Raw genomic sequence first — 26,547 nt, 5'->3', positions numbered from 1 at the left:
CTTTTACTGCTACCATTACTTACAATACTTGGGTACCATACATATTAAATATTTTAAGATTTTTACTCAAGAAAATGACTTTAATAGAATTTAAAGTCACCTATTTGAATATTCAGTGACTTTAACTTCCATCAAAATCATTTTCTGGTGATAAATGTGTGCTTTTACTTGAGTATGGCTTTCAGGATGACCTACTCCATCCAACTTTTAAATCAAATTTTGAAAAAAAAGGGAAGAATTATGTGTTTATTGAGCCATTGAGACAGATCTCTTATAATTAATGTTTGTATCATGTGTAGTAACCTACCTGAATTAGGAAAAAAGCTTTGACTCTTTAAAGATCCCATGACCTCATCTTTATCTGTTTTTCTTATTCTTAAAAGTATGGCTTTCAGGTATTTCATTCTGATTTCCTTTGTGTAAGATCTCAATTAAGCACCTGGACAAAAAAGTCATCTAAAATATACAACCTTCATACTTTTTATACCATGAAAGTGCACCGAACAGTAAACTCTTTTAAATGAATAAACAAAAGCTCATGACAAGATCGGATAAAAAAAAAATCATCTGAAAATGAAAGTGCTGATGAACAAGAATAATATTTTCATCATGTTATAGTCATAGTTATTATATAGCATAAGATGTGCTTGTGTTTATAGTAAGAACTGGAATGAAAAAACTGTCAACACATACTGTACGATGTCTCCTCACAGACATAGTAAACTCATACGTCAAAAAAAGTCAACAGAAAGATAAAAGCATTGGTGCACTGGCTGACTGCCTCTCCAGGATTGCTTTGTGTAATAAGCACTCATATTTTTCTGAGGGATGTTCTCCAAAGCTTGACTGTGTTCAACTTGAGCTGTATGTTCTGCGAGGGTCACTCATGATATCACAGCATATAACAGATACGATGCCTGCTCAAGTGTGCTACGCTGCTTTATTTAGCACAGAAATTGTTTCCCTTTATGAGCATTTTCTATCATGTGCTCTACTGTGTACAATAAGCATTTCCATTTATTTGCTTGTGGTCTATACACCCAATTTTGCAGCATTCTGCTAATTACATGCTGACGGCAATATCTGAATTTGTAATCTAGAGGCCAATTTGTGGCTGAGGCTGAAAGTACCTCGTCACCCTGGCCAGTGACAAGGTATTTATAATTTTTGGAATCCCAGCCAAGCCATATCTCACCCGGGGATCTCATAGAATTGAAGCTTGAACAGCTAACATTACAGCCTTTCTCTTCAGTCCAGACCTGGGGAGAATAAATCCCTCGCTCTACAAGCCACTGGATTGGAAAAGAATTAAATAGATTTTTTCTTTCTTGTATGAAACGGCATCTTGGTGAGGCAATATTTTCTTAATAGGTTTTACTTGAGCACAAACAGTGCTTCAGCAGAAAATATGCAACCAGGAACCAGAACATAACATGTTATTGAATGATGAATGATTGCATTAGATTTTACAGTCACGTATTGTTTTTTTTTTTTTAGCTTTAGGTGAAAATAGGGAATCCATTTATGTAAAATCAACATAATGTAGCAGAAATGAAAGGGGGAGTAAGCCTATACTGTTCGCATGAATCATTTTCAGGTTGTCATCACAGAGTCGAACGGTATCTTTTCTTCTGCATATGCATGTGGCAATTAATGCTCCTTATTCTCACTCAGCATATGCAGAAATATAAACTGTGTGTTATTTAGAAGCAATTTAGGGTCTTAACATGTGCCAAGATTTGACTCTTAAACATACGACAGCTTAAACATCAGTCGCCATGGCAACAGGATTTGGAAAACATACTGTGTCTGTGCAATTCATGCCGCAATGTTTCAGTTATTGATGCTAACAGGTAAGGTTGTGTTTGTATATAATCATGATTTCAACTCAAATATGAGAATACCAAGAAGCAAAATTAGTGCCTCTGCATTTATTTAGCAAAATACAATCTGAAGAAAAATAAATAAATTCACAGACATTTTGCAAACCACAGGTATGTCACATTTGTACAATATCTTGTGGATTATACGTTGAGAGGTATAAAGTTTCTTAACAATGCTGTAGTGAAGGTGAGGTTGGGTTAAGGCACAAAAACTATGCTTATGGTAAAGGACAGATAATGGTTTGGTTTTAAACCCAGATGTATGGTGGCACAAATGCTACTGGAAAAGCAGTGACAGGTCAATAAAATACATCCAGGCTTGATGGCTCAAATGATGCTTGGAAACGCTGTGATGTGTCAGTGAAAAGCACCCAGGTTCAGTAGCACCAAAATCGCTAGAAAGGCGGGGATGGCTCAGTGAAATACACCAAGGTTTGGTGGCTGAAACATCACTGGGAAACACAGTGATGTGTTGGTGAAAAACACCCAGTTTCAGTAACTCCAATGCCGCTGGGAAACACCTCAATGTTTTGGGTAAAAAAACTCTGGAGGCACAAAAGCTGTTGCAAAAGCGGCGATAGTTTGGTAAAATACTGCAAGGTTTGTTGGCTTAAATGCCGCTAGAAAACGCTGTGATGTGCTGTTAAAAACACCCGGGATCTGTGCCAGAAGTGCTACTGATACTTGATCAAAAAGTAAACACGTTTGGTGGCAAAAAAAAAACGCTGGAAAAGCAGGGACGGGTCAGTGAAAAACACCCAGGTTCAGCAGCACAAAAGCAGCTGAAAAAGCAGACAGGTCAGTGAAATACACCTTGGTTTGGTGGCTCAAATGCCACAGGGAAACGCTGAGATGTGCTGTTAAAAACACGCACGTTTGATAAAAAAACACCCAGGTTCAGTGTCACAAATGGCGCTGGCAAAAACTACAATGTACCTGTAAAAACACCCAGATTCTCTGCCCCTAACGCTGGGTTCACACTAGACGCCGAAGAACCACGACATGTTAATGTCACATAACCACCAGTCAGCAGTCGCCCTACTTGCCTGTGTATCTCTGGCTGCGTGTCTGTGTCTGAGTGTGTGCGTGTCTGCCTTTCTTTGTGTGTCCGTTTGTCTGTGTTGTGTTTAGAAACAACTGATGCATCATGGAAGCACCGGATGCATATTTTATTATTCATCATGATCAAATCATTAATATCACATTTAATATATCCTTTATATTGTTCATAACAGCATATTTAGCGTGTTTTCCTGCCAGATTCGCTCGTGGCTCATGGAAAAAAAACAGACCAGACACTGAAACTATTGCGGCAGATCCTCAGCCTGCGCTTGGGGCCGCAGTGCATCCAATGTGAATGGTCTGACTGCTCAACAAGGATGCCGAAAGCAAGCAGCTGGCACTCAAATCGACGCACTTCATGGCATTTCTGCGTCCAGTGTGAACCCAGCGTAACCAAAAGACAACTGGTGTTGTTTGTCTCAAACAGTGGTCTGCAGCTTGGCAGGCGTCACGCCAAGGTAACACGCCATCCACCATCGCCTTCACCTCCTGATGACAAAGTCAGCTTATATATAACGTCACTTTAAAAACACTGATTTGATATGTTCAAAACATACAAATGGAACATATTCATGGTTTGCAGAAATGTGTAAAGTGCAAACATTTTTTTTCTGGCGACCGGCTGCACAATAACACTTTAAACCTCTCTTTATTCTTATTTCTTGTGTACCTATTTTTCTGATATCTCCCCTCTCTTCTACACCTCATCAGAACCACTGCCCATTAGCCAGCAAGGCAACAGAAGGAGGGAGGGATGCAGGGAGGGAGTAAAGGGGATGGATAGATCATGTCTGACCACAAAAGAGTTGGGTTGCACAGGGCTTTTTCTCCATCAGGCCTGTCTGCGGCCCCTGGATCCAATATTCATTTAGCTTGATGTATTCCTGGGCTTGAAACTTTAATGTGATTTGTGGGAGAATCCAGATGGCAAGTTCACGGATCAACGCTGCTTACTGACAGTGCTGGTGCCAGCGGCCGGGTGCACAATAACACCGAGTGCCTCAGCCCTCCCTCTCTCCCTCTTCTGTCTAACCATACCTCATACCCCCCAACCTTACCATCAACACACTCACACACACACACGCCTTTTCTTCTTCTGATATCAATGTGTTGGTACCGGGAGATTGCAGGGGGAATCGTTCGGGATGCTGACATTCAGCTCGGTGCTATCACTCTTGCGATCTATTGTTTTCCACTCTCTTTTCCTCTCAATGTTTTTGTCCCTTCTCTATCCGTGCCTCTCTCTCTCGCTACCTCGCACTCCGTCTCTGTACACATCTCCTCTGTCTTACTTCATTACACTCACTCTTACTCCCGCCACACTCATGCACATGCCCCCTTGACTCGTCCCCCCGCCATCATCCTTTGGCTCTCATTCACTCCATCAATCACTCTCCTCAATCCTGTTTCTTCACCTCTTCTGCTCTCCTCTACGTTCTCCCACCGAACACGTACTCAAGTGTTGGAAATTTGATGTCTCGTCCTCCTGCTCCAGTGTAGAAATGATGTCATGCAACAGCAGTAAATCCATCAACATTTGTTAGTGCAGTGGCGAATGGGTAAGAGATTTGGATCCCTCAGACCAAAAAATGAAATGAAAAACTAATCAGAGTAAAAACATTTATCTTCGTGACTTCCCCGGCTTTGTTTTGTTAGTGCGTGAACATTTGAACACATCAGAGTGACCGTGCGCTAATAGACTTGTGTCTCCTACAAGCTAAGAGAACAATAGCTATAGGATGGAAAGATTTGAACAAACCAAGTATTAAGCTATATTTCATCAACATGTGTTACTATGGAAAAACTAACATATATTTCAAAAGGAAAGCTGGCAGTTTTTAAACATATCTGGGGGAGCACCACGGACCTTTTGCAACAAAATGTTGATGAAGACCAATAAAACCAAAGACGGGAGTGGGGCCGGGACAATCGGAAATACAAATATGAATTATTGTAGCCTATGTAATTTTCAAGATTTCTGCACATTGTAACTACTGAAACACCTGTTTTCACCTCTGTTTTTTGTTGTTTTTGTTTTGTTTTATTTTTTGTTGTTTTGTATTTTTGTGCTTCTTTTTTTGTTTTTCAGGTTTGTTTTTTATGTTTGTATTTTGTGTTTGCTTTTTATTTTTTGTGCTTGTTTCGTTTTGTTTTGGTTCAGTTTTTTTTTTTTTTTTGTTTTTATTTTTGCCTTTTCTTTTTTTGTTATACCACACTTACAGCCAAGACTATTCTGTTACATGCATGTTAGAATTGGAAACCCCAATAAAGACATTGTTAAAAACCATGTAAACACATTCAGAAAGATTGGGCTATAAAGCTGAAATGGCTCTGATGCAGGTATTTGTTCAGGGAAAAAAAACACGATTTTGGGACAGGGAGTTGCCGTCATTAGAGAGCAACTGATGAAATGAATAGGCACATATTGGAATTCCCGTGCAGCCATTTGATAACCTCCAACTTCATGCTCTGTCAGTGCACATAATTCCCTGCAACCCCTATGCCTGGCTTACTCTAAATAAATAGCGCCTAAAAATGGCAGTTAATCTTACCACATACATCATAGGCTGATGTATTCCCTTCACGTACGTCACAGGATATAGGACCTCAAACATTCCATGAATGCTAAAAACGGAGACTCTGCTACTGTGACTTTTCATTATGTCTCTTTCTGGTGTGCTCTATTTTTACATGGGGATAGATGGGGAGTGTAGGCCGCAACTGAGCCTTGTAACTGCCTTGGCAAGCAGTTGCCTGCTTATTGCAATGCCACGCTCCGCCTCATAAGTTACAGTTTCATTAAAGATTAATTGACCATTGTGTGGCCGCAATTTCGCAAAATAATCATTACTTAATCCACTGGTGCAATAAAGTGCATTACTTGAATGGGGGCATTAAATTACCATTGGAGGTTATCGTTGCATCCATGATACAAAACCAAAGACCTCTGAACTGGAAGATTGCCTGTTTCTCGGCAGTTCAGGCCTACCCTGCTGATCCCCAGATACTTAAAACAGAAGGGGTATATAGCTTTAAGATTTGCTGCGTTGGCCCATTTCACACGAGAGCTCCTTTTCCACAACTCGGAGGTAAAAAGGTGCAGCTAAAGTAGCTATTTATCCACTTTTCATTTCTTTAAGTAAAGCGCTTTAGGTCTCTGACAGCGTGTGTGTTGGGCCTGACAGAGGATAACATGTTCCACTGGAGCTATTCTCAGCTTCTCCGAATATGTTAGCATTTTTTAAACTTCTGAATGAGGTGTACTTAGCATTCACATGGATAATGTGTTGCTGTGTCTGCGCTGAGTAGATTATCGTAGATTATCATAAGTGTTCTCAGCACACTTGAAAGCAGCGGCCTGTACTGCTGACTCAAGTTGTGCTGTAAAATCTTGAGCATTTGCATGTGGGGATAATTGTTTAGGGCAATTTTAATCAATATTTACGTCACAGACATGTCCAACGTGTAAGTACAAGAACAAATAATGTTTATGTTTTTCTATCCCTGAGTACTCTTTTAGGCTTGTTTGGGATTTCTATGGTACATTAATATTTAGGTGTGCATATATTTGCAACAGAAAAACAACAGAGAAGTGGCAAATCCCATTTCCTAGAACATATTAACATACAAGAGCCTGCATATGCATATGTGATGCACACCGCTCTATCTGTGCAGAACAGAAAGACTTGAGAACACAATGTGTTTCTCACAATACCTCTATATAACGTTAGCTCTGAAGAAACCCACTTATTTATATTTTTAACACAAAAAGCAAGGAAGAACGCAGGTTCAGTAATCACTGTAAAAGCATAAATTACATATAAAAATGGTCTTGGCATTCAGGGCTTGCTGCTCCTGCCTCCTGAAAAGAGGGAATTGCTGAAAATGCATGTTAGAGCAATTGCTGGATGGAGGAGGGCAGGCAGTCTGGAGAGGTAGATGAGCTCTCCATGGTGTTGAGTTATTGCCAGTTGTGTTGCACACTGTATACAGACACACAAGAAGTAACTTAGTGATTACTTTTCATCTACTTTCCCTGTGTGCAAGATCACAGTAGAGCAAGTGCAGTTTTGTGTTTCTTTTTCAGGAATAATGCCCTCAAAGCGTTGCAATTTGAAACAGTAATTTTGTTTTGAATTAACAAAATAATCCCAAACATTGAATACCAGCTGTGTAAAAAAAAATGTAATGCGGTTGCTTTTGGCTGCTCGTGCACTTGAGTCGCACTCTTCAAGCTGTTCTGTCATGTGCTGCCATGTGTCCCTGCACAGCAGTAGCATGAGGGCCTCGGCTGGTGACATGTCGTACTAGTGTCACACGTTTTAGGTGCACGCACACACACACACAAAGACGTGCTGGCTCGTGTGAGCACAAGCGCACACCCTTCACAGACTCTTGCAGAAATCACATGTTTTACAAGAACCCTGGAGAGGGGGAGGAGAGACGTATGACAAGCTCTGACATTTCCATTTCAGCTAGAAAAGATACAACTGCCCTCAAAGTGTCAAGATGTGCTGTATACACGTCTCAGATCAAAAGCCGAGATTTATCCCAGAAATTAGATCAAACATCCCTTAATACAGAAATAATGTTAATCTGTTTGTATTGGGAGGCACATGTTTGCTGTAGACTTAAAAAAAAAAAAAAAAAAGAAGCTGATTTGCTGTTGTACAGTAACCTAAATAAAGAGTCAAAGTACACAAGCTGGATCTTGGTTGTCTATTTTGTGTTGTTTAAATACTCAACCTTTTAAGAGGTATGTGAGGTAACATCTTGTTGAAATTGTCATTATAACACTGTGTATATCCTCTTATTGGCAATATAAATCATGATTTAATATTTTTTTCAAATTCTAAATACATTATGCAGTGAGGTTGACAAATTTTCAATGCAATGAGTCCCAGGAAAATTGAGTGGGTCCTAGGGCTGCAGGACTAGGGCCAAATTGATAATCATGTCTTTTTTAAAAAAAAAATCATTATCACAATTCAAATCACAATCATCTTATCACAATTTTTCAATGATTTTAGGCACAAAATGTGCTGCATTCATCTCCATGTTGCGCTACATCCCTGCTTATGTACAAATCATTGTATCAAAATAAGGTTCATCTTGATTTGAAATCAGTGCATCTCCTAGAAGCAAATGAAAATAAAACAATAATAAACAATTCAAACAATATAAAAAATATAAATAAAACTAAAAATAAATATGTCATTGCAGATTGCAACCACATGAAAATAGTTTTATTGGACACATATCTTTAGCTAATGCATTATTCTTGTCTGTCTTTGGGAGCTGGATGGATAAAGTGTGGCACTGTACAGTGTCACTGTTCAGGATGTCTGTTTTGATGCTCGACAGAACAGGGATTCACTGAGGTAAGGCAGGGTAACATTAGTGACATTATTTTTAACAACAGATGCCCAAAAATTGAATCTGGCTGTTAGTTTAAAAAGGGCTTAAGTTGCATTTTGAGCATCAATACTGCAGTAGCTCATGTTAATGTAATTGTTAGCAGCCAAAATCGTGATCATGGTTAATATATTGCAGGACTGTCTCTATAGTAATATCCTACATCCTTGATTTCAAGTGCATTGTATGAACCTAAAAATATAAGACTATTCTCTAATGACGATCCCTGGGGACCTCCATGCCACTGACGCTGCCCCCTTGGCGCAAAAGGGTTCAGAGGGCCAGGGATGATGGTGGGTGAGCAGGCAGTCTGGACAGGTGTTTCACTCTTAGTGGTTTCTGTGACATACTTTTAAATGAAGTAAATGCAGCACCACTGTTTCTATGATTTCAACATGGATTTGTTGTTCACAAGGTAACATTATCTGGGAAAATAATAGGGTGGGTGCCAAGACGTATCAATAATGAGTTTACTGCGTCCTTTCAGATTTTAATGCATCAGGAACGCAGGATGCATACCTAGCAACATCACTGATTATGTATAGTTTGTGTGTCCACTTTAAATCTTTAATATATTATACTTTTAATCATGGACTCATAATAAACTAAAGTTTTATTAAAGTTAATTACGGTGTAACACCTTTGTGCACACATTCTAACAAACAATTTAAGTGCTACACAAAGTGTTTGTAAAAACGGTTCAATACTGCAAGGGCCCTTCTAAATACAAAAGAAGAATAAAGTAAAGGAACCCTCGATCAATTGATGAAACAGTCTGTCAGACAGAGAAAAAAGACTGAGTGGAAAACCATGGCACTTGCTGAAATGGCAGCCTGCAGCTGGCTAGAGTAAGAGGAGGGAAAAAGGAGATTTATGGTCACGCTGCCCCAAATGGAAACTCACTCTTGATTGACCATTTCCAATTGAAAGCTGACCTCCAGGTCAACATGGAAAGATTTCATCAGGTACTGGGTTTTCAGAATGCGAGTCAGAAGTGGAAAAAAATGTGCAGCCATCCATCCTGATGGAAATGATCCTGCATTATCAGTTCTCCGGGCAAAAGGGTGCATGTTTTCATAAAGGGAATGATCGACTTGGTTCAATGCATGGGCCTGTCCAGTGAATGGGTCAACACCCCAGATGACGACTGTGCTATAAGGTACAGCCCAAGGTACACCATGATTTCAGAGTCACAATAACTTGCAATCTATCTTTTATCTATCTTTAAAACTGTCTGATTAGTATAAAAATAATATATGTTTTTTTGGGGGTTTTTTTGCTTTGTGGTGTGTCCAGGTTTCAGAATAAAAAAGGGGGTTAACAGCTCATCTCTGTGCATGGAGAAAAATGTTGGGGAAATGAGTGTGCAACTGTGCTGTAAAATCTGACAAGTTGATTTTGAAAAATGTATGTAAATAAACCTACAAATCTTAATTTATGTTTATATCTTATTGTTATGCTTACTTAAAATTATATTATTCATAATTATATATCATCATTATTATATGTACTTAATCTTTTGAAGTTGTAACTTCAACATGACGTTCAATTAAATAAATCGTTCTAAGTTTTAGCAACTTCAGTAAACCAAGTGCACTGTGCAATACTGTATATCTGTATTTTGCTGGCTGCAAACTAGTTGGTCATATTTGTATTTTCTTGTTACATGTTACATGTTACCAGAAAAAAAATTGCAGATCTCCTAACACCATCATTGGCAAAATCCTCTTTGTCATTATCAAGTTGCGTCAGACTTACTTGGTTTACTGAAGTTTCAAACACTTTGTTAAGTTGCACTTTTAAGTTGCAACAGCTTCATAAAATTAAGTAAATACAGCTAAATTTTGAGTAAATATAGCATATTAAGATTAATAGCAATATTTACTTTAGTTTTTCAAGGCAATCGGTCTCTGGGATTATTTGAAGTGAGATCAACTTGTCAGATTTTACAGTGTGAGGAAAAGAGAACATGCTGAAAATGCCTCGGTGTGTGTTTATTGTTGTGCTCATCCAACATTTACACTCCCTGTTTTGCACCGAAGATTTTTCCTCAGTAAATTATTCTCTGGTAACCAAGGACATTGTGTTTACTGATATACTTTAGTCTGTGAATCAATTCTTCAACAAGTCTGTCATCAAAAACAAGTTAATTGATTTGTATGTTTGTTTGTCTTCCCCGTAATGTTTGCAGCGTTTTCACTTGAAAAGAGGGACAGGCATCGAACGACAGAGCAATGAGTATCTAATTCATCACTCTCCGCACGACTTGCCTACAGGGCCAGTTTAATTTATTTTCACTTCACCACTTTGAAAACTGTTGGCTCAGGCTATTCTAACATATTCATAAATCTTCCAAGATAGGCTCATGGCTCTTCCAAGATAGGCTGTTGAGGAAACTGAAGAAAGAGAAAAGAGAGAGAAAGCATGTGCTGCGGACTAAAAGAAGCAAATTAGTTTGCTTTTGTTTTGGTGCTAATTTATGACAGCCACATCGGAGGTGATTGGGTCCTTGCAAGGTAATGGCTTGTGGAGGTTCCAGGCCCTTTTATCTTTCTTCAGCCCAGTTAATATATGCAAGCAATTTGCTATTTTCAATCCCCAGTACGTGTTTTCTTTATTTGTGCTGGCTATCAAATTACACAAATCATATTTCAATCTTCTGCCTATTATACCAAAAACCTCTGCTGCTTTGCTATTTAAAAAATGCCACCAATTCAAATAAAGTAATCAATGACAAATAGATAGCAGGAAATGTGGTTATAAAGAAAAAAGAAAAAATGTAACTACTTTCTCCGCACCACCTGAAACATACTGTATAGTAAGAGTTTAAGTAAACAGTGAAAACCCTGAACATTTAACTACCACACGCTAATTCCCTCTTTTGCTTAATTCTCATCCCTCAATAAGCTTTTTTCTTGTTTACCTCCCAGGGGAGGCAGAAAGTGAGATTCCAGCCAAAGCCAATATCATCAGGTTTCTAAGCTTTAGCCTGGAGAGAGGACAAACAAACAATGAACAAATTAATGTGGGAGAACAAAAGTGTATTTAAATCCCAATTGTAGTGAAGCTAAATAGTGTGGATCTACTGAAGAGAACAAAGGAAAAAAAAGTCTTATTTTTTAAAAAAATCTTTGTTCCTGTGAATCACAAAATCCATTCAAAATTTATGAGTGGGTTCACATAATGGCTTTTGTTATTATGTATAATATGTCTTTGGCTCAGCTGATATTTTCTTATTAGAAAATAGGTCAATTACATCATGTTCAGACAAAAAAGTGTGTGTAAGGTCAGGATGATCTCATCCATACTCATCTAATTCTGCCCCCCGCCTCAGCCTAATGCATTGTATCTTGACACAGAAGGGCTGCGGTGGCTGTCACTTGACTTGTGTGATTATTACTTATTATCAAGTTTATTTTGAAGAGACTGTATACATTTAAAAAGCCATAACTATGCGTTTCCAATATTTTTTTTTTTATTTTTGCAAAATGACAATGCCTGTATAGAGTGAAAATTGTCAAATGCCTGAAACTGATGGTATAGGCGGTGGCGTGGGAGTGTCATAGTTTTCACTTTTGATTTGGGAGTGAAATTTTGTTGCTTTGGGTTTAAATTGGACTTTATATGACCGAGAAGGACTAGACTAGAATTAATGAATTCTTCTTTAACATCCAAAAATAGTCGCTGCTACAAACATATCCTGATGCCCTCTTGTACGGTTTTTAACTGGCACTAAAGCTGTGCATATAGTATGCATTCTGGCCCAAAAGATGCCAAAATGTAACACTGAAACCTCCACAGTCATACTAACTTTGAGGGATACCAAATGTCATGTTTGATAGATCAAAGCTTTGCTAAGTCATGCATGAAATCTAATGTGAAGAAATTGTTCCACTGCCATCTCTAATTCTGATGATTGTTTGGGGGAAAAAAAGACAAAAAAGAGGGAAGAAAGCACATGGTGTTGGTTAATTTGCCAAACATTTACAAAGCAAAACTGTTGGAGAGAAGAGGACTGAATTAAAGCTTTGATAGGTAGCTCCCTTGATGTGAGATTCTACGACAGCATCCTAATCTAAATCTAAGTGAAAGCAGAGGGAATATCCAGAGAGTGTCATATCCGCATTGTGTTATCTGTGGCTCCCAGCCCCACCAGCTCACAAAGAAAGGACCACAGGGATGAGAACAAGTGGAAAAAACATTCCCTATTTGAAAATTTAGTTATTTTGGAAAGACAGTCAAAAGTGGCTTCAGGAGAAATTTGAACACAACTAAATTCACCAGCTTGTTAATTTAAACCAGAGTGCTGCTGTCTCAGACCGTTCGAAAACTAATCTCACCAAAGCAAATCACTCGAAAAGGAGAAAAGGAGTTTGGTAACAGGTTTGTAATCATTCTCTAGTATACATTTTCTAACAAAGTTGTGCAGTTACACTTGCGCCTCAAGGTAGATAAAGTGCTGAAGTTTGAAGTGAAAAAATAAAAGGAAAAGGCATGATTAAAAGTTTAATTAGAAGAATGAAATGGAGTGGGTTTTCTATTACTGCATCCTTGTTGTAACTCACATGGACTGCATACTAATTTGATCCCCTTATTTAATTCATAAGCAATTAAAATAGCTAGTCTAGATTAAGGTTTTTATATTCATTTCAAAAAAATGGAATTATACACAAAGGCTTTTTGTTCAACATTTTACAGTTGGACAAAGATGATCAAACATGCTTTGGATTACCAAAATATGATTTACATACAATGACTGACAGTATTTATATTTTAGAAATGCTAAATGTAGCCAAATCAATTTTTAAAAAATGAATTAAAGAAGTGGAGGACAGCACAAAAAAAAAGAAGAAAAAAGGCAGAGAAGACAAAAAGGCTGAGTGATGGACAGATAAAGTGATGTGGTACAAGGGTTTCCGAAAGAACAATTTTAGAAACGCACAGTTTAAGATAGAAAAAAATAGTGGAAAAAGCTGAAAAAATGTACTCGACACAGCTCATCTTGGCTCACCAGAATTGGCTCCAGTAGGGTGGGAGATCACACACACCATTCTGACATATCAACAGAATAGCACAAACAGGAAAAGAGATGTGCATAACGCTGGTTGTGATTCTGCAATTACACCCTCCAAAAGCAGAATGCAAAATTTGCTTGTAATCTCTTCACTCCCTCACTGGCAGTGACTTAGATGGCTGTCTCAAAAAGATTTCTCACCCTAAGTGCAGACAGTGCAGAAAAGTCGTGTATACAGAAGAGGCTGTATGGATGGAACTGCTGTAAAAATCATATTGTTTTCCCCTCGGCCCAGAATTCATTTATCAGTATCCAAATTAAATAAAGTTGATCTGATAGACTGACTTACGACTTCCAGCCTTGTCACCAGAAGAAAATGTTGGCACTGTACGTTTCTGTAATCCACAAACAGTAACATTTACATGTTTCATATGTATCATATCAATGTTTCTAAAGTGACACTGCGTATGTGTTGACTTTGTCATTGGGAGGATGGTGGAGGGCATGACACCTAGACGAGATGCCTACCAGGTTGCAGACTCGATTCGTGATTCAAACAAACAAAACCTGTTTGTGTAGGTTCTCAGTTATCCAGGTCATGGTAATCCGACGTTTCTTTTAAAGTGAAAACAGGATTTGTTAAGGTTTCTGGAAGACGTTTTGCCTCTTCTCCAAAAGGCTTCTTCAGTTCTAAAGTTGACTGGCAGAGAGCTGGAGTGTGAAGCCTAGGCTGACCATTAGTATGCTAATGATCAAGGTGTCACATGAGAGTCATATGCTAATGATCAAGGTGTCACAGGAGGGTCGTCAGCTGGGAGTGCGGGGGTGTGATTGACAACACCCTTTCTAGGTCCTTGGTAGCACATGGTTTAGCGTGGTTATGTTTGGATTTCTGGTGGAAGGAATCCAGAACTACATTGTAGATGGGTGATAAACGGTGTCTTAGACCACCACCTCTGTTCAGAGATGGTTTTTCTAGCTTGACATAGATGGCATCTTTAACTCCATGTTCAAACCAACCCTCTTCGTTAGCCAGTATGCGGACTTTGCTGTCTTCAAAGGAGTGTCCAGTCCCTTAAGATGCAAGTGGACCGCTGAATACTGACCTGAAGAGTTGGCTCTCCTGTGTTGCGCCATGCATTTATGGACCTGTTGTTTTTTGGTGTCCCATTACTGTTTAAACAGCAGTTTTTAACTACCAAATGTGGGTGTTTTGTAATGACAAGTTGCCGTTTATCAATGGGGAATAGAGCCCCAAGAAGCCGTGACATCAGTGTTTTTTACAGTGACATCACTGCATCACCTGCTTCGATAGTGTCATGAAAAACCATTGTTTTTTACTGGGCCATCACTGCATTTTCTGCCAGGATATTTCTATAAAAAGCTTTTGTTTATTAGCAAGAAATCACTGCATTGCCTGCCAGGATATTACCACAAAAGTCTTTTTTCTTGCCAAGACATTGCTGCTCCTTCAACGTGGATTGTGCACCCAAAACTGGTATTTTAAGCCAAAACATGACGTAAACAAATGGTGTCTGTGTCATCAACTACAGAGTTGTTAAAAACGTAAAGTTTCAACATATCTGTTATACATAACAACTTATAAATGAAATGTATCTGTCTTGTGCAGAAATGTAGAGAGCCAACAGTTTTTTCTGGGGAATGGGTTGATCAATCTGTCAGATGTAACTTCCTGCTTGCTTAATCTCATTCAGCTAGGGTTGCAGTCCAACTACATTAGCCAGTCTCTCTAATTCTTGCTAGTCAGTGAATATTTTAGTTAGGATTAACTTGACAAAGTGGCCAAGAGGCCTTCTTCATCTTGAGAGCACATTGAAGAAGCCTTGAGCCAAATGCTGGAATAATTTTGCAGCATTATTTTCCCTGAGCTGAAAAATGAGAAAAAAAGAATTCACAGCCTTTAGACCAATTTCATGAGCACAAACCATTTCCACCTTATGCCACAAATGTTTTGGTTAAACACACCAGAGCAAAGAGGACAGAGGTGCACTATTACAGCCTAGATGCAATCTTGTTATTTCAGAGTCCGGGAAACAACATTTTTCACTCTGCGAATGAAATCTACAAATCACTTAGGTGACATATTGTCGATGTCCTGTGAAGACCATGTATCTCCAAGACGTCAACTTTTTGTGAGAAACATCCTTGTTTTCAGACAAGACATGTTTCAGTAGATTCAGTGGGGGTTTGAAATGGCTAATTCAGCCTAAGAAGTGGAGGAATTGCCACAAAATCAAAATGATTACATACTCTTTGGTGTAACTACCAAAAAGAAGAAAAGCATTCAAGATAAGCACTCATTCCATAAAATAAAGACCCATTCCCACTGCACAAAAAACCCCACCACCATCCGCTAACATCTGTCCTTTTAATGCAGTGGGACTGTGTGCAATCAGCAGTCACACCCAGGTTTTTTTCTGCAGTATTCCCACGTATTTATATACTAATAATTAATACTTTATTAATCCAGTGAGGGAAATTGTTTTGTTGCAGAAATCAGCAACTAAATGAAATATTTGTTTAAAAGGGCAAAAAATGCAAATATGTATCGCCTCCAGCTCAGATTTGCATTGATAGAAACACAACACATGGGTGGACGCGCTAATTTCAGCACCTTAACGGGCGAGATGCAACGACGCACTGCCACTACGCACTATGTAAACATCCATAGTAGTTTGAAAGAGACACTGAATAAGTGAGGGACGTATAAGGAAAAGTCATCACCATATGGATTTCAACGATGTTTGTCCATGCTGCTTTTTACTGTGCACTTGTTCTGCAGTCTGTCCATTATATTCAACAGACACACCAAACCCCCCCCTTGCCCCCCACACTCCGCCCCCTCTATCCACACACACACAACAAGACATACTTGACTGCTGCAGCACAATGTAAACAGCTCTGCTCTACTGGCAATGAGAAAGTAGTCTATAGCCTATTTGTCGCAAATTTACCCATGTTTGAAAAACCTACATGCCCACTCTAATTTTGGTGGGAAAGGGGTATAATAGGCAGAAAATGTGAATACATCTTCATCAAAATAGCAGACACAAATATTATTTCAAGGGGGTCTATGGTTATTTTTTGCACATTGTGATTTTTAGTCTCTGTGATCGGACCTCTAAGATTTTGACATATGGATGCTTGAAGTCTGCATAACCTTTCTATGGAGTCCATTTCTATGGTTATGCTGATTGTGCTGTGAGCTCTCTGATTTTAAATACCTGTGTAGGATTTTTTTTAAATCACAAAAAGAAATATGTGCAGAAGAGCTCAAAATAAAATGATTGCATCACAGTTAAAAGTGTGCAGCTCTCTCCTCGTTCCTTTGATGTCTACCTGTGAACCATTACCCCATGAGAAAAGACTTGCATTTCCCTTTAGTTTTTTATTGATTGGACCCACCAAACATCCAAAATAATGAGCTGGTTTGGCACTGTGGAGTCCTGTGTGAACCTTTGAAACAAATCATACCCATGTGGACAGAGTAAACAGATGAATCACAGATGAATGGCTACATGTCCCAGGTGTTTAATCTGTCTTTTGAGGTACTTCTACATTGGGGTGAAACATTTTCTTTTTAAACTAAACTGCTTTTTCAACTAAAATGTTGCATGGTGTGCATATTTTGCTATTAGATAGTGCTGCCAGTGATCCGTGATCTTCTAAATTGGCCTGATGTGACTCCTCCCCACAGTTTAAATGCCAAAAGTTAGCATTTTAGCTAATTGTCTGGTAAAAGGTCAATGGGCATTTGAAAATGAGACACATGGTGGGTGTTCATTAGATGTGCTGGGAGCTGCTTGTGCTTATAAGAGCAGTGCTGGGCCCAGCCAACGTCTTTCTCCTCAAGGGATACTTTGTGAAGTCCATTTATGGCGCGTTGTCAAAGACGAGGACAATGCTGTCAAAGCTGTTATTTTTTTGGGCATTGACTGTAAAGACCAGTCAAGGGATACAGTAAATCTGTCAGGAGATTGGACTGTTTTGTTTGAATAAAAGGCCATAAAGCTGCTTTTGGAACCACGATGAGGTTCACAAGTTGTTCCAAATGGCTCAACCATTGACTTGCACATATTCTACATTAATTTTTCTGAGTATAACCAGAAAAAAAACACCTTTTAAATACATACTGCTGAAATCGAGCCTTTCTTCTGTGGAGTGACTGTATTTTTCTAACCACACTAATCTCAATTACCACAGCAATAACTCCAAATACACTTGCAATCAGAGATGAAATGGCAGCTTTCACCTAACAATACACTGAAGCAGCTGGAGGAACTGCAGCAACCACATTGTATCACCCCAGTGGTCATAAAAAACTCCCTAGCAATAGGTAATTGGGTCTATAAATAGATTCAATGTTCCATTATGATTGATGCAAAATTAAAAAAAAAAAAAAAAGCCAAATGCAAAGGAAAGTAAAATTAATGCAAAGCCACCTTTGACACCAAAAAGATGTAGCAGGATTTAAGGTCAAGTTTAATTTAATTTTTTTAAACTACCTTTAAGACAAAGACAAAGGTGTACGCAGATGTACATCTGCAATCTGTTCTCAGTGAAATCCGCATCCCTCCTGTCTCCCTTGTGTGTAGTTCTTGTGTCTCGTTGGTGTCTGTTGGTTGTGTTTACCTCCAATAAGCATGGAGAGACACATGAGAGATGCGTCAAGAAGTGCAGTGTTGCCACTCAGAGGCAACAGAAGCCAATGTCAAAGAAGAAAGGAGAATAAACTGCAGGATTAGTGTGTGATGTCACAGAGAAGTGCTTCCTTCGTCTACATGCCTCAATGTGGCGCTAGTGTCAGTTCCTTAGCTTTATCCAGACCTCTGCAGAAAAAGGTCTGCTACAATTCAGAGCTTTTTTTGGGGAAAAATTGCTTGCAGCTTTTGTGGACGCTACTGTACTACCCGGTCAATGAATCAGCTTTACTACTGAAAAGCTATTCGACTCAGAAAGCAGTGATGTTATTGACGTTGACGTTACCACCACACTGCTGAGAAATGTAGTTTGTTTAGCAACTTCGCTACTTGTAATGAGACCACAGCCCAACACCGGAACCTTAAAAGTTATTATAGAAGTGAAATTTCTAATTCTGTCAAATGTTTTATGTGTGTTAATGAAATCGTTTTAAAAGTAAACTTTACTGCGCTTAACTGGTTACAATTATTTACAATTTTTTATGTGTTGTTTTTGTTCATTTACAGCAATGATGAAAACAAAAGGGTGGATGATTCTTTCATGAATGATTTTATTAAATGGGCAAATTATATTCTTATATTGACTGCAGGCCAGAGAGTTGCACTAAATCAAATTGTACAGTGGCAGACTTGATATCGGTAAACATTGTACTGATGTCCGAAGAAACGCAATATTGTATTGTGATGTAAGCAGTGATGTAACCTAGCAACTATCTAACAACTATCTGAAACATCAAACACCATCTAGCCATGCCAAACCAAACATCTGTACGGCCACAGTAACCACTGCTCAACAATCTTGCAGCATCCCTGCAACCTACCTGAACAGCAGGTATATTTCTGACACTTACAGACCTACCAAACATTTAGTCACGCACAGCCTAAAAGTGTATGCTTATACATTTTGCAAAGAGAGAATTACTAGTTTCTTTTGTTAAACTTAATGAAATTCTGACCTCCTTTATAAAAGAATTTGTTAATCAATAAATAATTTAAAACAGGCGCAACACCACACATACACCCAACAATGTTTTATGACCAAGAGCTTTCAACAGCATGTTGTTTTGAATATCTGGATGTTGTTAGATGCTAGAAGAACTGATAAACATATCAAAGTAAAGACCATCTCTGTGTGTCTCTGTCATCTGCTTGTGTTTGTTGACACAGAGGAAAAATGGCCCATGGGCAAAAGCATAATCTTATATAAGTGCATATATTTAATAGAAAAAAACAAACTTAGAGATATAGAATAATATGGGATGGCTTTATATCACACTTTCCAGCAGGGTCAGAAAAAATAACAGTATTTTCAAGCTGACTAAATTGCCTTGGAATAATAGAGAGAATCAGCATTAATCCCACCAACATGGGACTCACTTTAGACCAGAGCCTGTGACTCAAGCGATTTTAAACGTTTAACCTATGCCGATTGTAAATGCACAGGAGGACATGTTCTATATAAATGCACATGGCTGGCTTGATCTGAGAGGAGTATATGGTTCACCAAGGGATTAAAAAAGGACTGTAAAGTGAATTAAATGATCGGATCTCATTATAAATATATTTGTGCGGCGTAACCTTAAAAGCTCTCCATTGATGACATGCCTCTCCATGAGCTGTGTGAAGTGCTATCATTTTGAAGAGTACTATGAAGAGCACTGTGATTGTTGAAGAAGTTACGCCATCAGCTGTCTTTCTAATTAAAGGCAGAAACAATAATTGCTCTTAAAAGAACGTTGTTTTCAGGAGAACTCTCAACGCGTCCCCTCACCCTCCACCCACACACATAAACACATAATAATATAATTTGGCCTAACTCTAAGCCATAAACCAATCGGAAAAGCTTTTTTCCATTCTATTGGGGTTATTATTAAGTCAAAAGAAAGAATCTTTCCCAAGCCTGTCATCTATCAATTGGGTGACAAAACAGTCTTCAAAGCAGGAGGCTAATACGTTTGATGCATGACAATAAAGCTTTTTCCAAAACCTATAGAGTCCTTTGAGTAAGTGGCAGCGGAGGACTTAAAAGTGATTCTTTGACAAACCACTTAGTTCTCTGATTTTCACGGGCGAGTAATGATTCCTTTAGAGAGGAAAATGGAAGGGGGAGGGGGGTAGTGAGGGCTGGATTGAAAATAAGCCTCTGTGATTCTCAAAATGGTTTTAATAACCTGCGTAAACTCAAATAAATCAAAGAGACAATCACTCTATGCAAACACTTGACCACAGTTACACGGGCTTTCATCATTCTTCCTCCCCAGGGTGACTGTCACTGCAAGAAATTTCTTCTCTCCTGCTAATCATTAGTTGTGTCAATGTTTAAGACAGAACTATTCTGCTTTAAAGAACCCAGCCACTAATGGGCAATAGTTGCTATTTGCATCCACTGACACATGAGTAAAACGGTTGCAAATTCATTCTAAAAGTGACCAATACATGTGTTGAAAAGATACTTGAGATACATTCTGATGGGCTAAAAATAAAATGCGGTATGACCCTATCACTGACAAGTATAGCAGCACCTCTTCAGACTGTTCTAATTGCCTTCTTATGTGTTGTACCTGCAAAGACAGCGCTAAGTTTCTGTGCTCATGTCTGAAGAGTTTGCACATGCAACTGTTTTGAATTTAGTCATGTCTTTGAATACAGCTTTAAGAGACACTTAGGAATACGATCACGTTTGCAGACTTCTATAAAAACAGGGAATCGTATCGCAATCCCCAGAGGGGAGTGGGAAGCAAATCTGTCTCAGTCCCAATTAAAAGATGCATTGACATTCAATTCCTTGAGAAAGCATAACCCATTTCCCTTGTCTAAATAAAAGCATTTCATGTATGGCTATTTGCTTTTAGAGGCTAAAATGGAGTTTGACCCTGCTGCCATGTTATAGCCAACATCATTTGGCTGCATGTGGAAAATATTGATATGCTGGGATTGTTTACCTTGCAGATGAAGCTTGCTCTCGGGGCTCTGCAGAAGGATAGAGCTAACTGAGTCCAGATTGTCATAGCTACTGCATCCCAGTGGGCCCGTCCGTGTCTCTGTCACCTGCAATAGAATTAAGACAAAAATGAAATTGGTGAACATCTGAGAAGCAAACAAATGCACTTGCGACTTGTGTGTAAATGTGTGGGTGAGAGGAAATATCTGGATGCTCATTCAATGGCATCTCCAAGGGGGGATGGTCTGCCTTTATATGATTATCTTAAAAAACACAACTGACTAACCTAAGGCATCTTTTGGTACCTACCATGTAATAGCTTGTCAGAAAGGGGGCTATATAAGGTTCCAAAGTTAAAAGGCTAAATTTTAGTGAGGGAAAAACTGACATGGCAATTTTAAAAAGGGTCCCTTGAATTCTCACCTCAAGATATCAGAATAAATATGGGTTCTATGGAAACCCTTTCCTAACCACAACTGTTTTAGTCTATTCCTATATTAACTGTAAATAAAGGAATCAAAGCACATGAGTGTATGATTCCTCAATTCATCAACACAGTTTTCAACTAGACTTTATACTCAAACAGCATAATAGAATTCCTGAAATTCAATTATTGCTTTGGGTTTTGGTGTGCCACCCCAAGATTTGCAACACCCCATCTGGCCACCCCTGTGAAAAAATTCTGGGATTGCGACTGTGCACAATTTTTGGAAGTCAAAGTGACCCTTTGTATTTTTCCGCCTTAGACTCCAGAGTATGTAACATTTCACTCAGCACCTTTGCTTACAGTGACACTTGAGGAAGACATATGCAACATTGGGGATCACAAGACCAGCAGCCGTTAACAATGTCAGGTGCTTGTGAGATGTTAACATCTGTTCATTAATGCTGTCAGTGGATAAAGTAAAAGTATTGAGGCTATTTTCTTTTTTGATCAACTCAGACTTTTACATGTGCTAATTGCACTGAGTTCACACTGGTATATTTAACAGCCTGCGGCCCACAGGAGGATCATGCAGTGAGAATTTATCGCCACAGGTTCTCAAAAGAAACGTGTTTTATAATCTTAACATTTTTTTCCCAACACCCATAATGAGGAGGAGGACTAATTGACTCAATGCTCAAAAGGAGGTTTAATGGCATTTTTAAACAACACGTTTTCAGGATGCATCTTTAATGTAGCAGCTGGCAACGTGTCCGACTTGCTGCAAGGGTGTGATTTCTTTTAGAGTCACTTTATAAAGGTTTTCTTTAAAAGGGAAACACTAATGGCCATTTCTCTTGAACTATGTCCTTGTTTCATTCCAAACAATAGTACTAAGACTACAATGGTGGTTCTTGTTCCCCGCCCCCAGACCACTGGCAAAAGAAATAATGATGCTATTCAGATGTGAAGAGGCTGTTTTAAAATTTATAGCTTCCACATTGGAGACCTTGAAGAGGTTGCTTTTGAAAAGAAAGGAAGGAGTGAATGCTACCCTCTCTTCAGTTGCCTTTGCTCATTAAGTTCCTCTACTTGTTCTGATAGCACTTTTACAAGGTTCCAAGATGTCAAAAGAGACAGCACTCAGCAAAATACACTAAGGGAGAGACTAGATGAATCTCACTAAAAACCTGAATTGTTGATTTGTTTTTATTTTCATTGGGGGTCTTTGTTGAGAACAAAAATGCAAAAATTGCCAGTGCCAAGTAGTAGACCTTTAAGTTGAACATGCCAGATTATTAAGACAGTAATAAGAAATTAAAATGATTTGAAAGCTGTTTTATTTATTTTTGAGTTCAGAAATTATTGGTTTATAATAGTAGAGAGAGGTTTGGGAATATTTTATTTAGAATTTGTGTCAATCAGCACTCAGTAGGCAGCTTCTGTTAACACAGTGGGAGGTTTTCTGCTTCACCAGTTGCTCCAGATTTTCTAAATGTGAAAAAGGTCTGTGTCTGACGCAGGTGGTAAAAGTCTCAGGAGTTCAACCTGCGCTAACTGATTTTGTGGCCAGTTGGGGGCAGCAGAAACACAATATTGACATATTATCACAATTTAAAACTCTATACAATATTCAGAGGTTATGCCAGTTTTCACCATGGAGGTGGCTGTTCCGGCAGCTAGCAGCTAACAGTGTTAACAGCCCGAACAGTGCTAACAACGTTAACAGTGTTGACAGAACTGACAGTATTAACTGGGGGGGGGGCTATTGGGTGGGTGCTATCATACCAACATTAGCGCTAACAACCTTATAAAAGCAGTGGCATCAACTAGCTAACCAGTGGGATACACACACTAATGTGAACATGCAGCTGGACTGGCTACTGTAACACACATCAGGGAAGCTCACACAACACACACAGAGGTAGCACGGCTTCACTGTCTGTTCAGGATGCCATTACTTACTGCATAGAAAAGTTGTTTGCTACTATAATAATGTTTATCACAATGTTAAACTGTGGACATCATCATATGCCTATTTGGTAGACATCCTCCAGCCCTGGTTGCCAATTTAGAAAATATGAAGCAGCATTATTAGGGAAAATAGAAAGGATAACAAAGATGTAAGTAAGTAACAAATGTACCCCCTTGGAACTGTACCAATGTTCCTGAAGAATGTGTTTTAAAAACATGTTGAAGCTTTGTGCAGGAAATTACCATCAAACTAATAAGATTAGAAGGCTTGGATGCAGTTGGAGGGTGCTCCAAGCTGATCCACAGGATTAGGACTGGGTCCAATTTGGACACACATGATGAGTTTCCAATATTTTGCTTATTGCAACCCATTATTCTCTCAAAACATCAGCTGTTTAAAGGACCCTTTTACACTAACACCAAAATTTGACCAGCTACTTTCACTTGAAACTGCTCACTGACTTGTGGTCTTGCTTAATGACTTATCATAATGAACCTGACAAAAACATCACATTGATGGGTAAAAAAAAATGACCAATGTTTGTTAGATGTTTACCACCCATGGCTTCAGTAACGTGTATTTTACACTAGTGTGTGTGCGACTGTGTGTGAATGACAGTGTGATACCATTTTTTCTGTCTTTAATGTTGATACTGCACCAGATGGTGGGCTGACAAGCAAGAAATTAGACAGATGTATATCTTACCCTTGGCATCAGGCTGTTGGGGGGGAAATGCAAAATCATGGGGAGACAGACAGGGACAGACTCTGTAGGAGAACTATACCATCTTAGTATTCAGTGGTCTTGAATAAATGTAGCTAATTTCTTTCGACACATAACATCCACAATGCAGTACTGTAACATGATTGCTGTATGCACTGCATTATTTAGTCACTTTAAATCTTTTATCTGTCGGTGGTAAATTGGCACTATCAGTATATGACAGTACAGTGGAATTGCATTCTTAATGTGCATGTGTTAAAACACATACAGTTTAATGACTAGTAATAAATTCAATGTGCATATATATACATATACATATATATGTATATACTAAAGCTAATGAAATATCTCATAATACTATGTGTTATAAACTAGGTCAGTATATTGCCTTCATTACATTGCAATTGGTATTTTTTGAATAATTCTTTAATAATGTCTTCCCTTTGCAATATGCTTTTCTTTAACACACACGCTGAACTAAAACACTGTTTATTTTTATATTTATTAAAAAGAACAACCTCTTCTATTCTGGAAGAACAGTGCAACCCAATTAAGACAGAAATGAATATTAAAGGTGTAAGAGGTATAAGATTTAGGGGTATTTAGTGGCATCTCGTGGTGAGGATTACAGACTGCAACAAGCTTAAACTTCTGGTTAGAAGTCTTTCAGTGTTCAAGAGATTTTTACTTGAAGAAGAATTATCTACAAAGGTCTCTTACTCTCCAAAACAGATGAATCAGGGGAATAAAAAAAAAGAACAAAGCGGGTTTCATTTTACAAATCAATGGTTCTCCAATGCTGTTCTGCTTGTCAGAGATGGGCTGCTAGCTGCCAATGTGTGCTCACCTTTTTTTTCATCTATTAAGTTAAAATACAGATGTCCAGGAGGTTTTAAAAGGGAGCTAAATAATCTGAAGAAGTTTCTATCTCTCCGAAAGACACTGACCAGGTGATTTAAACTGGTAAAATAACTGAACAAAGCTGTTTCAAATTATTATTATTATTTTTTTTGCTGCTCGTGCAGAGGTGCTGTTCACTATGGTGGCCAACCCGCAAATGCCCTTTCCAGAGACAGTATTTGATTTGTCCATTCTGGGCTACTGTTGAAACATGGCAGTGCAACATGGTGCACTGCCATGGACAAGGACCTGCACCCCATTTAAATAAAAACAGCTCATTCTAAGGTGATTAAATAAAACTTTTCTTGTTTACAGGTGTTTATACAACAGAGAAAACATACTTATTATATTGTATTGCATTCAATTTCTGCCAAGTTATCCCCCTAAATACAGAGCCTTTAAGGCATATTGGTTAATATTGGTTAGTAAAAATGCTTTTTCAATCAGTGCTACTGTTATGAAAAACAAGATGTGCTCCCTATAGGAGATGGCCATACAACAATGTAAAATTGCATTTAAAATGGTCTGTTACTTAATATTTCTATCAGGTCAGACCCTATTTGCAAAGGATTGTACCATCTGGGTAAGGTAGGCTCTGGTACAGTAAATTTGTTTTGACTTGTCTGGAGGCTGCTGCATCTTCCAAAGCGCTTGGGTAAAAGGAAAAAGTTACTTCTGTGAAATAACATTATGTTGATCTGTGGTTTACAATGTCAGTAATTCATATGAATAGTACACAAACAACCCACAAATTTTTTTGCTGCTAATAAAAGTTGATGTTCACTCTAGAGACCGATGTCAGACCAATTCAACTCGAAACACAATAAAACAAGAGTGTTTTTTCTGGTTTTAGTAAAGCATGGACCTATTACTCTACAACTATACTATTGCATTTGACTGTTAAAAATGTTTGTGAGATATAAATGATCACCTCATTGTGTTTTTCATTTAACCTGTCCACAATTTCCAGGCATGTTCCCGTCTCTATTTCCTTCCAGCCAAGCAATGGACTTTGAAATGTACTTCATGGCCTTGCAAAAAGTGCATGTGCAGATTGATTACAGAGCTCCACTTGCCTATCACACTCTACCATCTTGATGGCTGCTGACGGTGCTCTTTTCCTCCCTTTTTGTTTTGCTTATCAGTGAATGAATTACTTCCTTCCAAAGGTTGTGTTGCATGATCCATGGTGACTGAGCAAAGTGAATATCTGTCCTCTGTCGCCAACGGACATCTTCCCAGGTGGCAAAGCAGGCATATGCACGAGGCACATTTACATTAGTAGTTACACACAAATCACACACTCCGATGGGTGTGCATAAACATGAGCACAGCTTGCCACAGTCAGTTTAGCATACAGTCATTTTTCTCCAAGAATTATTATTCCAAGTTGGGAGCAGACATACCCAGCTTTATGGATTAGAGACTGACCCTTGTAATCTGAATGACTTTAGGAGGGCAGTATGCAGAGCTTGTTTGGTTCTCTCTT

The 26,547-nt window shown here is 38.6% G+C and overlaps 1 protein-coding gene across 2 annotated transcripts in view; it reads right to left on the bottom strand.

Annotated features, from left to right (window-relative positions):
• brinp1 (bone morphogenetic protein/retinoic acid inducible neural-specific 1) overlaps window positions 1-26,547 on the bottom strand; it is a 185,401-nt gene that overhangs the window by 19,983 nt on the left and 138,871 nt on the right. For both annotated transcript variants that reach the window (XM_042509557.1, XM_042509556.1), the window contains one exon: window positions 21,038-21,143. In XM_042509557.1, coding sequence (XP_042365491.1) covers window positions 21,038-21,143 — 106 coding nt within the window. The remainder of the gene's footprint in view (window positions 1-21,037; window positions 21,144-26,547) is intronic.

Source organism: Plectropomus leopardus, chromosome 20 (genome assembly GCF_008729295.1).
Source record: "Plectropomus leopardus isolate mb chromosome 20, YSFRI_Pleo_2.0, whole genome shotgun sequence".
NCBI classification, from domain to species: domain Eukaryota; kingdom Metazoa; phylum Chordata; class Actinopteri; order Perciformes; family Serranidae; genus Plectropomus; species Plectropomus leopardus.
This window is presented reverse-complemented; position numbering and strand designations above follow the sequence as displayed.